Genomic DNA, 15,159 nt, shown 5'->3' on the forward strand with positions numbered 1-15,159 from the left:
GTATAAATGCTGTCTTAAATGAGAAATTACTTTTTTTTAGTTGTACATTTAAATCACCTTTGAGTCTGCTCAATCACCAGGTTTTTTTTATTGATAATTTAAAAGATAATTCCCTGTAGAGGGTGAAAATGTAAAGCTCAGCTTTTAGGGAGCAGGAAATGTTGGAAGCAAGCAATTGAGATCAGCTGTGCTGGGGATTACAATATTGTTTACAATGATTTTTCTTGTCAGAGTGCACTTACCAGACATTTATATCATGAAAGACACTTGGTGGGATAGCTCAGAGAGAATAAAACTGTTGATAGGCTGCAAAGTTTCTGAATATGAGACATATAAAACCAGTTAGCACATCTTGCCCCTCCTTAAAGATCTTGGTTTTGGAACTGAAAGTATGTCTGTGTGGCAAATGGCACCCTATTCCCTATGTAGTACACTTCTTTTGATGATGCACTAGGGAATATGGTGCCATTTGGGATGTAGACTAGGAAACACTGACCCAGTGTCACAGGTGTGGCATACTCAAGAGTTAATAGCTTTCATATAGGGCACCAAATGGGACACACCTACAGATGTTGGATCTTAATTTGACCAGTATTGTAGCAGCAAAAGAAAACTTCTGCAACAGGATTTTAATGTTTAGTCCATAACATTGTTTGATCGGTGGTTAGGCTATTAGCTGGCCAAAATTTGGCTACATGAAAAGTGCAATACTATGTGTAAGTGCAGGTTTTCAGTGAATTTATGTAAATCATGAAGTTCATCTGCAGGAAAATTGTCAGTGAAAAAAGAGTGATCAAATTAAGATCCTACACCTATGGAGGTCACTATGTTCTCTGTCATGGTATCTGCTTATTGGACACTGAGATAGGCCTGAGATGATGGTTCTATTAAGAAGAGAAAGAACCCATAACTGATATGAACCATGTATGTCCAAAAAAGGTAATTCCACTAAAAGCAAGAAAACGTTTAATGAGTAAATGTCTGCAATAAACTAGGCCTGCTCATTGTATTTAATATGACTACATGGACTCTACGATGTATGATCCTCAGGTGTGTCTTTGCCTTTGGGAAATAGACATTTTCACTATTGGTTTCTTCTGGTTTCTTTCAGAAGCCTATTCAGAATTGATATGCAGTCTAAATTCCAATAATAACAATGATATGATTCTTAGTATATACTAAAGTATTATCCAGGCTCTATAACTACAGTACCAGACCTAGAATGAAACCATTTCAGCCATGCACATCCTTGTTTTCACTGTGATTGTTGCATTTTAGTGTCATTCAAAGCGCCCTGTCCTACTCAAAGACATATCTATTCATGTAGCCTTGTCGTGTAGTGTAGACCTACAAATATGCTGCTGTGTTGACGTAACATTCTTTCTGTGGAATGAAAGGAATGGCAGCATGTCAAGAAGCATCTACACTGCATTTTGATGCACAGTGGGTTACTTCGGTTTGTGATTCATAGACCATTCGGTTTTTATTTTGGTTATGAAACTCCGCTGCTGCCTGGGCCTACAGGTCGGCAGATACACTGTTTATAGACGGTTGGATAAATCGCATCGACATTTGGGTCACCCAATTCTTCTCGTCCGAATTACCCGCAAGACAGCGCCATATCTTGACACTTCGTTAATCATGCTGTGGACCAACATCTTCGACATATTGTAGTGCTCGTGTCTAATAAGGGTGGTGAATATGCCTATTTTTGTGCTTTTCAAAATCGGTATATTTCACATAGCCTAAACTACATCGCCATCGTTTTATCCCTTTTAAAATCTACCTGTTATGTGAAATAGGCTATCATTCACATTTCCATACAGAGCTGCTTCATCCTAGTCTGTGTTTTTCATACAGGCCTTTAGCTCTTAAAACCGGGTGTAATATTAACAAACGGGCAAATACCCAAATGTGTTAATCCTTCCTTTCCTATGCAATCGGATTCGGGATTCCTCCACGGTCTCTATACGCAGGGCCAGAGTAGCGATAGCTTTTTTTCAAATTTAGACTACTACAATAACCTACAAAATATAATTATATTGTATTTCATTTTGACCGTACAAATAGAGAACACAAGGCATCTTCACTGACACGCAATCCAAATCAATGCAGAATATACTAGCCTACCATTACTGTCCAGTAGGCTAATTCCTTTTTTTAGGAAGGAACCATGCAGTCCCGCGAGGTATAGAACATCGGAAATATGACATGACACAAATAGGCTATGGAGGTAAAATACATATTCCACTAACACCTACCTTCTGTGATGCTGGGGAGAGAGCGCGGCACGAAGGGTAGCGAACGGGGAGTGAGAAATCTCGTAGTGTCATTTGAGTGTGCGTGGGGCTGTGGGCGAGTGAGTGAGTGGGAGGGGCACCAATGTGAGAGAATATTGAACTTGTCGATAGAAGGCTGTACGGTATGGTAAAACATTGACCCAACCGAGCCGGTGTTCGGCCGATGGTCAGGGACAAGCTCAGTGCCCCAGCAGACATTTAACCCTTTTCACTGGCAGAGAGAGGAGTGTGGCCATTGACTAGCCAGTATTTTCAGAAATACATTCTTATCTGTCTCGTATCTACGGCACGATCAGAGCATGTAATTAAATGTATATTATTATATATCTCTACGCCCCAGTGTGCCCGGGCCTAATCTTGGTTAACCCAGAACTAAAACCTAGAGTCATTTAGTCAGAATCTGGCCATCAGAGATTAGCTCAGACCCAGGCACATTTTTAGTACCCACTTCTGTTAAGGGGTCCCTCCTTTCCATATACTAAACATCACGTTCTTGTTTTTTCTTGGACATGACAGTCTGGAACTCATTAGTGGTACTGGCTCTCATTTTATAACACACTGAAACAAACACAGGTCCAAGATCTAAAGGGGAGGCAATCAAATATTAAACGATAGGTTAGTGAACCGCCATCGAGAACCATTCATAATCTGCCGTAAAGGTGCTTTTCAAAGATGACAATTACAAGTAGCAAAAATACTGAGAAACAGAGACACCCATTTCAGATCCAGTCAAAGGTTCTGGTTCTGTATTCATATCTGTGTTTTAGTTTCCCTCCATCAGCCCGACTGTATGTGTGCTACTGTACTGAAGGCCGTATCTGCTAAGATGTGCTGTTGGCAGCCAATTCCCTTTCTGATGGGGATTTAGCATTAGTCCACAGGCTCAGTAATCAGTGTTGTGTGTGTGTGTCTGTATGTGTCTGTCTGTGGGTAAGTGAGTGCATGCAAGTGAGCAAATGTGTCTGTGTTCGTATTGGTGTGTGTGTGTGTCAGTCTTGGATCAATACAGCCAATGAAATGTTGGGCTGGATGGAGAGGAGAGAGGGGTGTGAGACAGACAAACCCCTCACAAACCAGCTCTCCAACTCCCTGTCAGATTAACAATCTTTGTATGCGTCCCAAATCGCACCCTATTCCCTAGCTATGTAGTGCACTACTTTTGACCAATGCACTACCTTGACCAGGTCTAAAGTAGTGTACTATATAAGGAATATGGTGTGATTTGGGACACAACCATTCTCATTACCCCTAAATGGCTGGTATGCATCAGCTGCTGGAGTGGGTACACACAACTACTGAAGGACCTGAAAACAAGATTGGTCATCAAGCTTCAAAATATCTCCCAATCTACCCTGAGCCCTGGCCCTGTTATATCCAAACACCCAATCTACCCTGAGCCCTGGCCCTGTTATATCCAAACATCCAATCTACCCTGAGCCCTGACCCTGTTTATATCCAAACATCCAATCTGCCCAGAGCCTGTTTATATCCAAACATCCAATCTACCCTGAGCCCTGACCCTGTTTATATCCAAACATCCAATCTACCCTGAGCACTGACCCTGTTATATCCAAACATCCAATCTGCCCTGAGCCCTGACCCTGTTTATATCCAAACATCCATTCTACCCTGAGCCCTGGCCCTGTTATATCCAAACATCCAATCTGCCCTGAGCCCTGACCCTGTTTATATCCAAACATCCAATCTACCCTGAGCCCTGGCCCTGTTATATCCAAACATCCAATCTGCCCTGAGCCCTGACCCTGTTTATATCCAAACATCCAATCTACCCTGAGCCCTGGCCCTGTTATATCCAAACATCCAATCTACCCTGAGCCCTGAGCCTGTTTATATCCAAACATCCATTCTACCCTGAGCCCTGGCCCTGTTATATCCAAACATCCAATCTGCCCTGAGCCCTGACCCTGTTTATATCCAAACATCCAATCTACCCTGAGCCCTGGCCCTGTTATATCCAAACATCCAATCTGCCCTGAGCCCTGACCCTGTTTATATCCAAACATCCAATCTACCCTGAGCCCTGGCCCTGTTATATCCAAACATCCAATCTACCCTGAGCCCTGACCCTGTATATATCCAAACACCCAATCTACCCTGAGCCCTGACCCCGTTTATATCCAAACACCCAATCTACCCTGAGCCCTGACCCTGTTTATATCCAAACATCCAATCTACCCTGAGCCCTGACCCCGTTTATATCCAAACATCCAATCTACCCTGAGCCCTGACCCTGTTTATATCCAAACAGCCAATCTGCCCTGAGCCCTGGCCCTGTTATATCCAAACATCCAATCTACCCTGAGCCCTGGCCCTGTTATATCCAAACATCCAATCTACCCTGAGCCCTGGCCCTGTTATATCCAAACATCCAATCTACCCTGAGCCCTGACCCTGTTATATCCAAACATCCAACCTAGCCTGAGGCCTGACCCCGTTTATATCCAAACATCCAATCTACCCTGAGCCCTGATCCCGTTTATATCCAAACATCCAATCTGCCCTGAGCCTGTTTATATCCAAACATCCAATCTACCCTGAGCCCTGACCCTGTATATATCCAAACACCCAATCTACCCTGAGCCCTGACCCTGTTTATATCCAAACATGCAATCTACCCTGAGCCCTGATCCCGTTTATATCCAAACATCCAATCTACCCTGAGCCCTGACCCTGTTTATATCCAAACATCCAATCTACCCTGAGCCCTGACCCTGTGTAGCATTTCGCTACACTCGCATTAACATCTGCTAACCATGTGTATGTGACAAATACATTTGATTTGATTTGTTTATATCCAAACATCCAATCTACCCTGAGCCCTGAGCCTGTTTATCTCCAAACATCCAATCTGCCCTGAGCCCTGACCCTGTTTATATCCAAACATCCAATCTACCCTGAGCCCTGACCCTGTTTATATCCAAACATCCAATCTACCCTGAGCACTGACCCTGTTTATATCCAAACATCCAATCTACCCTGAGCACTGACCCTGTTTATCTCCAAACATCCAATCTGCCCTGAGCCTGTTTATATCCAAACATCCAATCTACCCTGAGCACTGACCCTGTTTATCTCCAAACATCCAATCAGCCTGTTGATGAATGCTCCCAGTCCCAGGTGGCTCTGGTCGTCATTTAATTTCCCATCCCAGCAACATGGTGTCTTGATTACCATCTTATTGGTTATTGCAGCGACCCTTCCCACACCACTCTGTTGAACTGGATGGTTGGGTCTAGGTGGGGGGAGGAGAAAAGCCTGCACTGCGATTGGCTCATATATAATCATCTAAATGATACACATATTGTATCCTACCATTGTGTTGGATAAAATACAAATAAGTAATACATAATATTCAATAAAAACATAATGATCACCTCAATAACCTAATAGTCCGGACTCCTTTTCCTGGAGTGTTTGTAGAGCTATAGTCATCATAACATTGTTAGAGATGTAAGACTCTATAGGACCTCTTTTAATAAATACAGTGGAAATGGTCTGTCGTGGGTAGAATGATGCTGATGGGAGGGGATGGGCTGGACCAGTGGAAATGGTCTGTCGTGGGTAGTGTGATGCTGATTGGAGGGGATTAGCTGGACTAGTGGAAATGGTCTGTAGTGAGTAGAGTGATGCTGATGGGAGGGGATTAGCTGGACTAGTGGAAATGGCCTGTCGTGGGTAGTGTGATGCTGATTGGAGGGGATTAGCTGGACTAGTGGAAATGGTCTGTAGTGAGTAGAGTGATGCTGATGGGAGGGGATGAGCTGGACTAGTGGAAATGGCCTGTCGTGGGTAGAGTGAAGCTGAATGGGAAGGGATGGGCTGGACTAGTGGAAATGGCCTGTCGTGGGTAGAGTGATGCTGATGGGAGGGGATGAGCTGGACTAGTGGAAATGGCCTGTCGTGGGTAGTGTGATGCTGAAGGGAAGGGATGGGCTGGACTAGTGGAAATGGCCTGTCGTGGGTAGAGTGATGCTGATGGGAGGGGATTAGCTGGACTAGTGGAAATGGTCTGTAGTGAGTAGAGTGATGCTGATGGGAGGGGATTAGCTGGACTAGTGGAAATGGTCTGTTGTGGGTAGAGTGATGCTGAAGGGAAGGGATGGGCTGGACTAGTGGAAATGGTCTGTAGTGAGTAGAGTGATGCTGATGGGAGGGGATTAGCTGGACTAGTGGAAATGGCCTGTCGTGGGTAGAGTGATGCTGATGGGAGGGGATTAGCTGGACTAGTGGAAATGGTCTGTAGTGAGTAGAGTGATGCTGATGGGAGGGGATGAGCTGGACTAGTGGAAATGGTCTGTTGTGGGTAGAGTGATGCTGAAGGGAAGGGATGGGCTGGACTAGTGGAAATGGCCTGCCGTGGGTAGAGTGATGCTGATGGGAGGGGATTAGCTGGACTAGTGGAAATGGTCTGTAGTGAGTAGAGTGATGCTGATGGGAGGGGATGGGCTGGACTAGTGGAAATGGCCTGTCGTAGGTAGAGTGATGCTGATTGGAGGGGATGGGCTGGACTAGTGGAAATGGCCTGTCGTGGGTAGAGTGATGCTGATGGGAGGGGATGAGCTGGACTAGTGGAAATGGTCTGTTGTGGGTAGAGTGATGCTGAAGGGAAGGGATGGGCTGGACTAGTGGAAATGGCCTGCCGTGGGTAGAGTGATGCTGATGGGAGGGGATTAGCTGGACTAGTGGAAATGGTCTGTAGTGAGTAGAGTGATGCTGATGGGAGGGGATGGGCTGGACTAGTGGAAATGGCCTGTCGTAGGTAGAGTGATGCTGATTGGAGGGGATGGGCTGGACTAGTGGAAATGGCCTGTCGTGGGTAGAGTGATGCTGATTGGAGGGGATGAGCTGGACTAGTGGAAATGGTTTGTCGTGGGTAGTGTGATGCTGATTGGAGGGGATGAGCTGGACTAGTGGAAATGGTCTGTCGTGGGTAGTGTGATGCTGAATAGGAGGGGATGGGCTGGACTAGTGGAAATGGCCTGTCATGGGTAGTGTGATGCTGAAGGGAGGGGATGGGCTGGACTAGTGGAAATGTCTTGTCGTGGGTAGTGTGATGCTGAATGGGAAGGAATGGGCTGGACCAGTGTAAATGGCCTGTCGTGGGTAGTGTGATGCTGAAGGGAGGGGATGGGCTGGACTAGTGGAAATGGTCTGTCGTGGGTAGTGTGATGCTGAAGGGAGGGGATGGGCTGGACTAGTGGAAATTGCCTGTCGTGGGTAATGTGATGCTGAAGGGAGGGGATGGGCTGGACTAGTGGAAATGGTCTGTTGTGGGTAGTGTGATGCTGAAGGAAGGGGATTTTTTTTTTTTTTTTTTTTTTTTTTTTTCACCTTTATTTAACCAGGTAGGCTAGTTGAGAACAAGTTCTCATTTGCAACTGCGACCTGGCCAAGATAAGGCATAGCAGTGTGAACAGACAACACAGAGTTACACATGGAGTAAACAATTAACAAGTCAATAACACAGTAGAAAAAAGGGGAGTCTATATATACATTGTGTGCAAAAGGCATGAGAAGGTAGGCAAATAATTACAATTATGCAGATTAACACTGGAGTGATAAATGATCAGATGGTTATGTACAGGTAGAGATATTGGTGTGCAAAAGAGCAGAAAAATAAATAAAGAAAAACAGTATGGGGATGAGGTAGGTGAAAATGGGTGGGCTATTTACCAATAGACTATGTACAGCTGCAGCGATCGGTTAGCTGCTCAGATAGCAGATGTTTGAAGTTGGTGAGGGAGATAAAAGTCTCCAACTTCAGCGATTTTTGCAATTCGTTCCAGTCACAGGCAGCAGAGAACTGGAACGAAAGGCGGCCAAATGAGGTGTTGGCTTTAGGGATGATCAGTGAGATACACCTGCTGGAGCGCGTGCTACGGATGGGTGTTGCCATCGTAACCAGTGAACTGAGATAAGGCGGAGCTTTACCTAGCATGGACTTGTAGATGACCTGGAGCCAGTGGGTCTGGCGACGAATATGTAGCGAGGGCCAGCCGACTAGAGCATACAAGTCGCAGTGGTGGGTGGTATAAGGTGCTTTAGTGACAAAACGGATGGCACTGTGATAAACTGCATCCAGTTTGCTGAGTAGAGTGTTGGAAGCAATTTTGTAGATGACATCGCCGAAGTCGAGGATCGGTAGGATAGTCAGTTTTACTAGGGTAAGTTTGGCGGCGTGAGTGAAGGAGGCTTTGTTGCGGAATAGAAAGCCGACTCTTGATTTGATTTTCGATTGGAGATGTTTGATATGGGTCTGGAAGGAGAGTTTAGAGTCTAGCCAGACACCTAGGTACTTATAGATGTCCACATATTCAAGGTCGGAACCATCCAGGGTGGTGATGCTGGTCAGGCGTGCGGGTGCAGGCAGCGAACGGTTGAAAAGCATGCATTTGGTTTTACTAGCGTTTAAGAGCAGTTGGAGGCCACGGAAGGAGTGCTGTATGGCATTGAAGCTCGTTTGGAGGTTAGATAGCACAGTGTCCAAGGACGGGCCGGAAGTATATAGAATGGTGTCGTCTGCGTAGAGGTGGATCAGGGAATCGCCCGCAGCATGAGAAACATCATTGATATATACAGAGAAAAGAGTCGGCCCGAGAATTGAACCCTGTGGCACCCCCATAAAGACTGCCAGAGGACCGGACAGCATGCCCTCCGATTTGACACACTGAACTCTGTCTGCAAAGTAATTGGTGAACCAGGCAAGGCAGTCATCCGAAAAACCGAGGCTACTGAGTCTGCCGATAAGAATACGGTGATTGACAGAGTCGAAAGCCTTGGCAAGGTCTATGAAGACGGCTGCACAGTACTGTCTTTTATCGATGGCGGTTATGATATCGTTTAGTACCTTGAGCGTGGCTGAGGTACACCCGTGACCGGCTCGGGATGGGCTGGACTAGTGGAAATGGTCTGTCGTGGGTAGTGTGATGCTGATGGGAGGGGATGAGCTGGACTAGTGGAAATGGTCTGTCGTGGGTAGTGTGATGCTGAAGGGAGAGGATGGGCTGGACTAGTGGAAATGGCCTGTCGTGGGTAGTGTGATGCTGATGGGAGGGGATGAGCTGGACTAGTGGAAATGGTCTGTCATGGGTAGTGTGATGCTGAAGGGAGGGGATGGGCTGGACTAGTGTGAAGGGACTTTCAGCTGTGACTCAAGCAGCAGCTGCTGGGTGGGACAGCCCAGACTGAAATAGATTCACAGTGCCACAACATCCACACTTACACTTGGCATAGAGGGGGAGAGAGAGAGAGTGAGTATGGGAAAGGGAGAGAGAGCGATGTATGGGAAAGATAGAGAGTGGGAAAGAGAGAGAGAGAGAGAACAGATAAGCATAGGCAGGAGATAGATAACGCTAGAGAGAGAGGGTTTGTGTATGTGTTCACGTGTGAGTGTGTGTAAGAAAGAGAGAGAGAGAGAGAGAGAGATAATACAATTCCATGGACCAATTTGAAGTGCCTCTGTCTCACAGTAGGAAAGGCAGTTTCGACATTGTACACTGTCTCTGTTTTGACTGGATTATAACATGACTATTCTCTGATGTAAAAATAGTCTTCAACAATGGGTTCTGGGAAATAAAAGCAATCCTACAGAGGGACAATATTAAATAATATTACTACTTGGGAATTACAATGAATATCTCTATCGGTTCTTCCTGTATTTTATCAGCAGATCACCCCAGCATCGATGCAAAGAATAGTGAGGTATTACTATTACTGGAGCCTGTAACTTCATGTTAATTACAGTTAACGTGTTTTATATACATTGTATGTTGTGAGCAGAATCTTTTGCTATAACCCCATCTCTCTCCCGATTGAAATTCATGCAGAGTACTAACAACACCCAGGGCTGGCTATAGGCTACAATACCGTACAACTGCATCACCTCAAATGAGTTATGGGCTAGTTCTAACCTCAGACAACTGTTAGAGCACAGATCAACCTGCCCGCCACACCCTTTCCTCCAGACAGACATGCTGCTTCTCTCCTTTATGAATTATCTCAGCTATTCCGTCCTTCTTCCTCCTCCCTCCCCTCCTTACCATCCCTCAATCCCTCCAACATACACACTTCTGAATGCCCAGACAGACAGACAGACAGACAGACAGACACAGACAGACAGACAGACAGACAGACACACACACACACACACACACACGGCAGCTGGCCAAGGTCAGTGGGCTGTCCACAGCGTGTATGTGTTTCTGAGAGGCTGAAGCATTAACACCCTCTCTATAAACAGTAAAGTCAAATCAGAATAGTTTTCAACTGTTGTTTTGTAATTGGATCCTATCAACTGTGATTCCATGGGGGAATTACTGTCATTTGTCTCTTCCAAGTATACAGATCAGAGAGTTAAGGGGCAGGGTGGTGTGATATTCTTTATTTTACAATCCCAAGATAAATATATTTAAAAATATGTGCGTTATCCAGAGCCATATACTATAAATACAACTCTGGTTATAACCATTAGTTAACCATGAGTTAATAATTAGTTATTGATTAGTTAACATTAGTTAATCATTAGTTAACCACTAATGAACTATTAGTTAATCATTAGTTAACCATTAGTTAACCATTCATTAATTATGAGTTGACCATTAGTTAGCCATTAGTGAACTATTAGTTAATTATTCGTTAACCATTAGTTAACTACTAGTTAACCATTAGTTAACTATTTGTTTTGTAATCTGAAGTCTTTTAGTCTTTTCTTCTGTAGAGAGTGTCACTGACCGAAGTGGGTGTTACTCATGGAGATTCTTTAGTCAGAATAGAATATCCCATTGTTCAACTGTCCCAGGGTCTCCTTTATGAAATGTTCTTAGACTTATAGAACCTTTTCTGTGTACAATAGTTTCTTAAAATATGAGAAAATCAGGTTTATATAATGGATACACCGATGAATAAAGTTGTGTTGTTCACAAATTAGCATTTATAAATTACACAATTTCATTCAAATTTTTCACACAATTTCATTCACATTGTTGCTATCTATGGATGAAGGTTTTTATAAATGCGTCCCCAGGACCCTTAAGCTGCTATTTCTGAGCTCAGATCCTATTGTCTGTCTGTATGGTCTTGTCCTTCTCTAAAGACATCCTAACTTCTGTTTCCATCAGATTTCTCTATTGACTGGGCCCAGCCCCTCTGGCTGACATCAGAACCTGGGTAGGATTTGTGTGTGTGTGTATATACATGTGTGCCTTCCTGTATGTGTGTATGCGTACTTTAGCGTGTGTGTGTGTGTGTGTGTGCATGGTGCAGCACCCAGCAGAGCAACAGATCAAAGGGACCGGACCAGAGGAGACTCTCTCTGCTGATCTACGGTCCTCGGTCCTCCTCATGTGTCGACTGCAGGGGACCAGAGGAGCAGATCAATAACCGGACTCTGAATTATTAATCAGACGTTATAATGCTGAAAAGACTGATGATGTCTTCACGAGGACTGGGATTTTACCAGAGTGATACGTTTTTGACAGTACGGCACTTAACAATGATTAAAAACCTAACGGCATGCTCTATAATGACTCTATGTCTTTGTCCCAAATAGCAACCTATTTCCTATAGTGCACTACTTAGACCAGGGTTTTTTCCCATAGCCTGTAGAGTCAATAACTTACAGTAACGGTAATGTAGAGGTAAGTAGATTTATATGATTGTAATTGAGCACTAAATACACTGTGTGGATATGAGTGAGCTTTACATTACATTTTTTAAGTAATGTATTTGAATGAATAGCGAAGGCATGGGCTCTTTGTTAGTCCATTTTTCTGCTTCCTATCTCCTTGCCTCCTTTTCAACTGTAGTGGAGGAGAAAGTCCCTCAGACCTTCTCATCCAATGCCTTTTGAGAAGGAGACAAGACGAGAGGATGTGAGGAATCGAGGAAGGATACATCGAAAAAGAGCCATGGTGATTTGAATAAACCTGTGAATAAACTAGAATAGAAATCAATGTAGCTGTAGATGCAGTGGAGGAAAAAGTACCCAAATGTCATACTTGAGTAAAAGTATAGATACCTTGATAGAAAATGACTCAAGTAAAAGTGAACGTCACTCAGGAAATATTACTTGATTAAAATTCTAAAAGTATCGGATTTTAAATATACTTAAGTATCAAAAGTAAATGTTATTGCTAAAATATACTTAAGTATCAAAAGTAAATGTAAATGCTAAAATATACTTAAGTATCAAAAGTAAAAGTACAATTATAATCATTTAAAATTCCTAATATTACGCAAACCAGATGGCACCATTTTATTTTGTATTATTTGTATTACGGATAGCCAGGGGTACACTTCAACACTGACAACATTACAAATGAAGCATGTGTGTTTATTGAATCAGAGATCAGAGACAGTAAGGGAGGTACTCTTCATAGGTGTGTGAATTAGACAATGTTTTTGTCCTGCTAAGAATACAAAATGTAATAGTACTTTTGGGTGTCAGGGAAAATGTATGTAGCTAAAACTACATCATTGTCATTAGGAATGTAGTAAAGTAAAAGTAAAAGTTGTCAAAAATAAAAATAGTAAAGTAAAGATACCCCAAAAAACAACTTAAGTAGTACTTTAAAGTATTTTTACTTAAGTACTTTACACCACTATGTAGATGTTGTATAGAAAAACCAAGAACCGGCCACTATAGAACAGGAATCATTCTGGCGTTCTACCCGGTCAGCATTATGATCAAACAGTAGAATGGAGGGAGAGGTAGAAGGAAAGTGTGATCATGGTGTTATAAAATGACATCTCAAAGCCAGAGAAAGACAGCTTTACTGACACCGTGATACCATGTCACATAGTGAGGTTTGTCTGCGTTCCCAAAGGAGGGTGTTTGTTTGTGTCTGTGCGTGTCTGTGTGTGTACGTGAGTGTACGTGCGTGCATGCGTGCATATGTGAATTCATACACAGCAGCCTCACTAAAGGCTGTGTGTGTGTGTGTGTGTGTGTGTTTATGTGTGTGTGTGTGTGTGTGTGTTTATGTGTGTGTGTGTGTGTTTATGTGTGTGTGTGTGTGTGTGTGTGTGTGTGTGTGTGTGTGTGTGTGTGTGTGTGTGTGTGTGTGTGTGTGTGTGTGTGTGTGTGTGTGTGTGTGTGTGTGTTCTAATGAGCTGGGGTTTAAATGTGGAGCTCAGCTCTTCTGTGTCAGCCTCTCTTCTCTGGCGGCCATCCATCCCTCATCACTTCCTGCCTGTCGCTTCCCCTGGTTACAGTGTCCGTTATTCCTCAGACGCCCAGTCAGCACTGCAGGTGCTGTGTGTGTGTGTCATATTGCGTAGCATCTCAACATTTTAAAGATGCTTCCTCACTGATTTAGTGGTCCTTATTTCCCAGAAAGACAGACGGATAGATATAGAGACAAACAGGCAGAAACAGACAGACAGAGAGACAAACTGACAGACGGAAAGAGAGACAGACATACAGACGAACAGACAGACAGACGGACCGACGAACAGACAGACAGACGGACGGACGGGCGGCCAAACAGAGAGACAGAGAGACCGACAGACAGACAGAGAGACAGAGAGATGGACAGACAGAGAGACGGACAGACAGACGGACGGACGGACGGACGGACAAACAGAGAGACAGAGAGACGGACAGACAGAGAGACCGATAGACAGACAGACAGAGAGATGGACAGACAGAGAGACCGACAGACAGACAAACAGAGAGACAGAGAGACGGACAGACAGAGAGACCGACAGACAGACAAACAGAGAGACAGAGAGACGGACAGACAGAGAGACAGACAGACGGACAGAGAGGCAGATGGACAGACAGAGAGAGAGACAGTCGATCAGTCGATCTCTCAATCCCTCAATATGCAATCAGTTAGTGGATAACATAGGGAAGGAGTTCCAGACATGTCGTCTCCAACAGCATTGAGCTCCACTGCCACTATTGGCTCCAGTTCCCCTGAGAGCTCCTCCAGAACGGTGAGGATGGAGACAGCCCGGCTTTGTGTTTACGCCATCAGTCTGTACTGTAGCACTGTTGATCCTTAATTCATTGAGCGGTGTGGTGGTGACAGCTGTGTGTGTGAAGACCGCCCCTGCCTCCCCTGGCCCTCGCTCCTTTCCCCTCCTCTCCCCCTGCCTCCCCCTCCTCTCCCCCTTGCCTACCCTCCTCTCCCCTCCTCTCCCCCTGCCTCCCCCTCCTCTCCCCCTTGCCTACCCTCCTCTCCCTTCTTCTCCCCCCTACGTCCCCCTCCTCTCCCCCTGCTTACCATCTTCTCCTCTCCTCTCTCCCCTGCCTCCCCTCCTCTCCCCTCTTCTCCTCCAGGACAGTAAGTGATTGTCTATGTTACCAGATTCTCCCTGAGCAACATCAGTCAGAGGTTGTGTCCCAAATGGCACCCTATTCCCTATATAGTGCACTACTTTTGACAAGCAGAGCCATATGGGCCCTGGTCAAAAGTAGTGCACAACATAGAGAATATGGTTCCATTTGGGACACAGACAGTCAGTCCATGGTAAAGGAAGTAATACAGTAGACTGATATTCACTTACTAATGAGCAGACGATGACGGGTAGGTTGATTACATACGTGAATGTGCTGGTGTCCATTTCATCGTGACGTTATGCTGTCTGTCAATTAAAATGAATCTAAACCATTTGAAATGAGGGGGTGTTGTTTATGCTATCTCATGGAACACTCCTAGACGTTACAAGCCGAAGTAGAAAGAATGACAACAAATGGTCGGTAAGAGGAGACAAGGAACTATGTCCCCTTAATCATGTTTGGCCACTTCCTTGCTGGTTGCATCTCAAAGACAGCGCCCGAGGCTTGACATAATAAAAATAATGAACTCAATAAGGAATTAATCAAATGTGATGT

At 44.5% G+C, this 15,159-nt stretch overlaps 1 protein-coding gene across 2 annotated transcripts in view; it reads right to left on the reverse strand.

Moving 5' to 3' along the window:
• The window catches only part of LOC110506148 (microtubule-associated protein 1A), a 64,525-nt gene that overhangs the window by 33,141 nt on the left and 16,225 nt on the right, over window positions 1-15,159 (reverse strand). The window contains exon 1 of one of the 2 annotated variants that reach the window (XM_036963906.2): window positions 2,262-2,451. The exons of the other annotated variant lie outside the window; for it this stretch is intronic. Within the exon in view, the coding sequence (XP_036819801.2) occupies window positions 2,262-2,436 (175 nt within the window). The 5' untranslated portion in view covers window positions 2,437-2,451. Of the gene's footprint in view, window positions 1-2,261; window positions 2,452-15,159 lie in introns of those variants that run through there. 2 annotated transcript variants of the gene reach the window in all.

This window comes from Oncorhynchus mykiss, chromosome 26 (assembly GCF_057628025.1).
Source record: "Oncorhynchus mykiss isolate SJ-2025 chromosome 26, ASM5762802v1, whole genome shotgun sequence".
NCBI classification, from domain to species: Eukaryota; Metazoa; Chordata; class Actinopteri; order Salmoniformes; family Salmonidae; genus Oncorhynchus; species Oncorhynchus mykiss.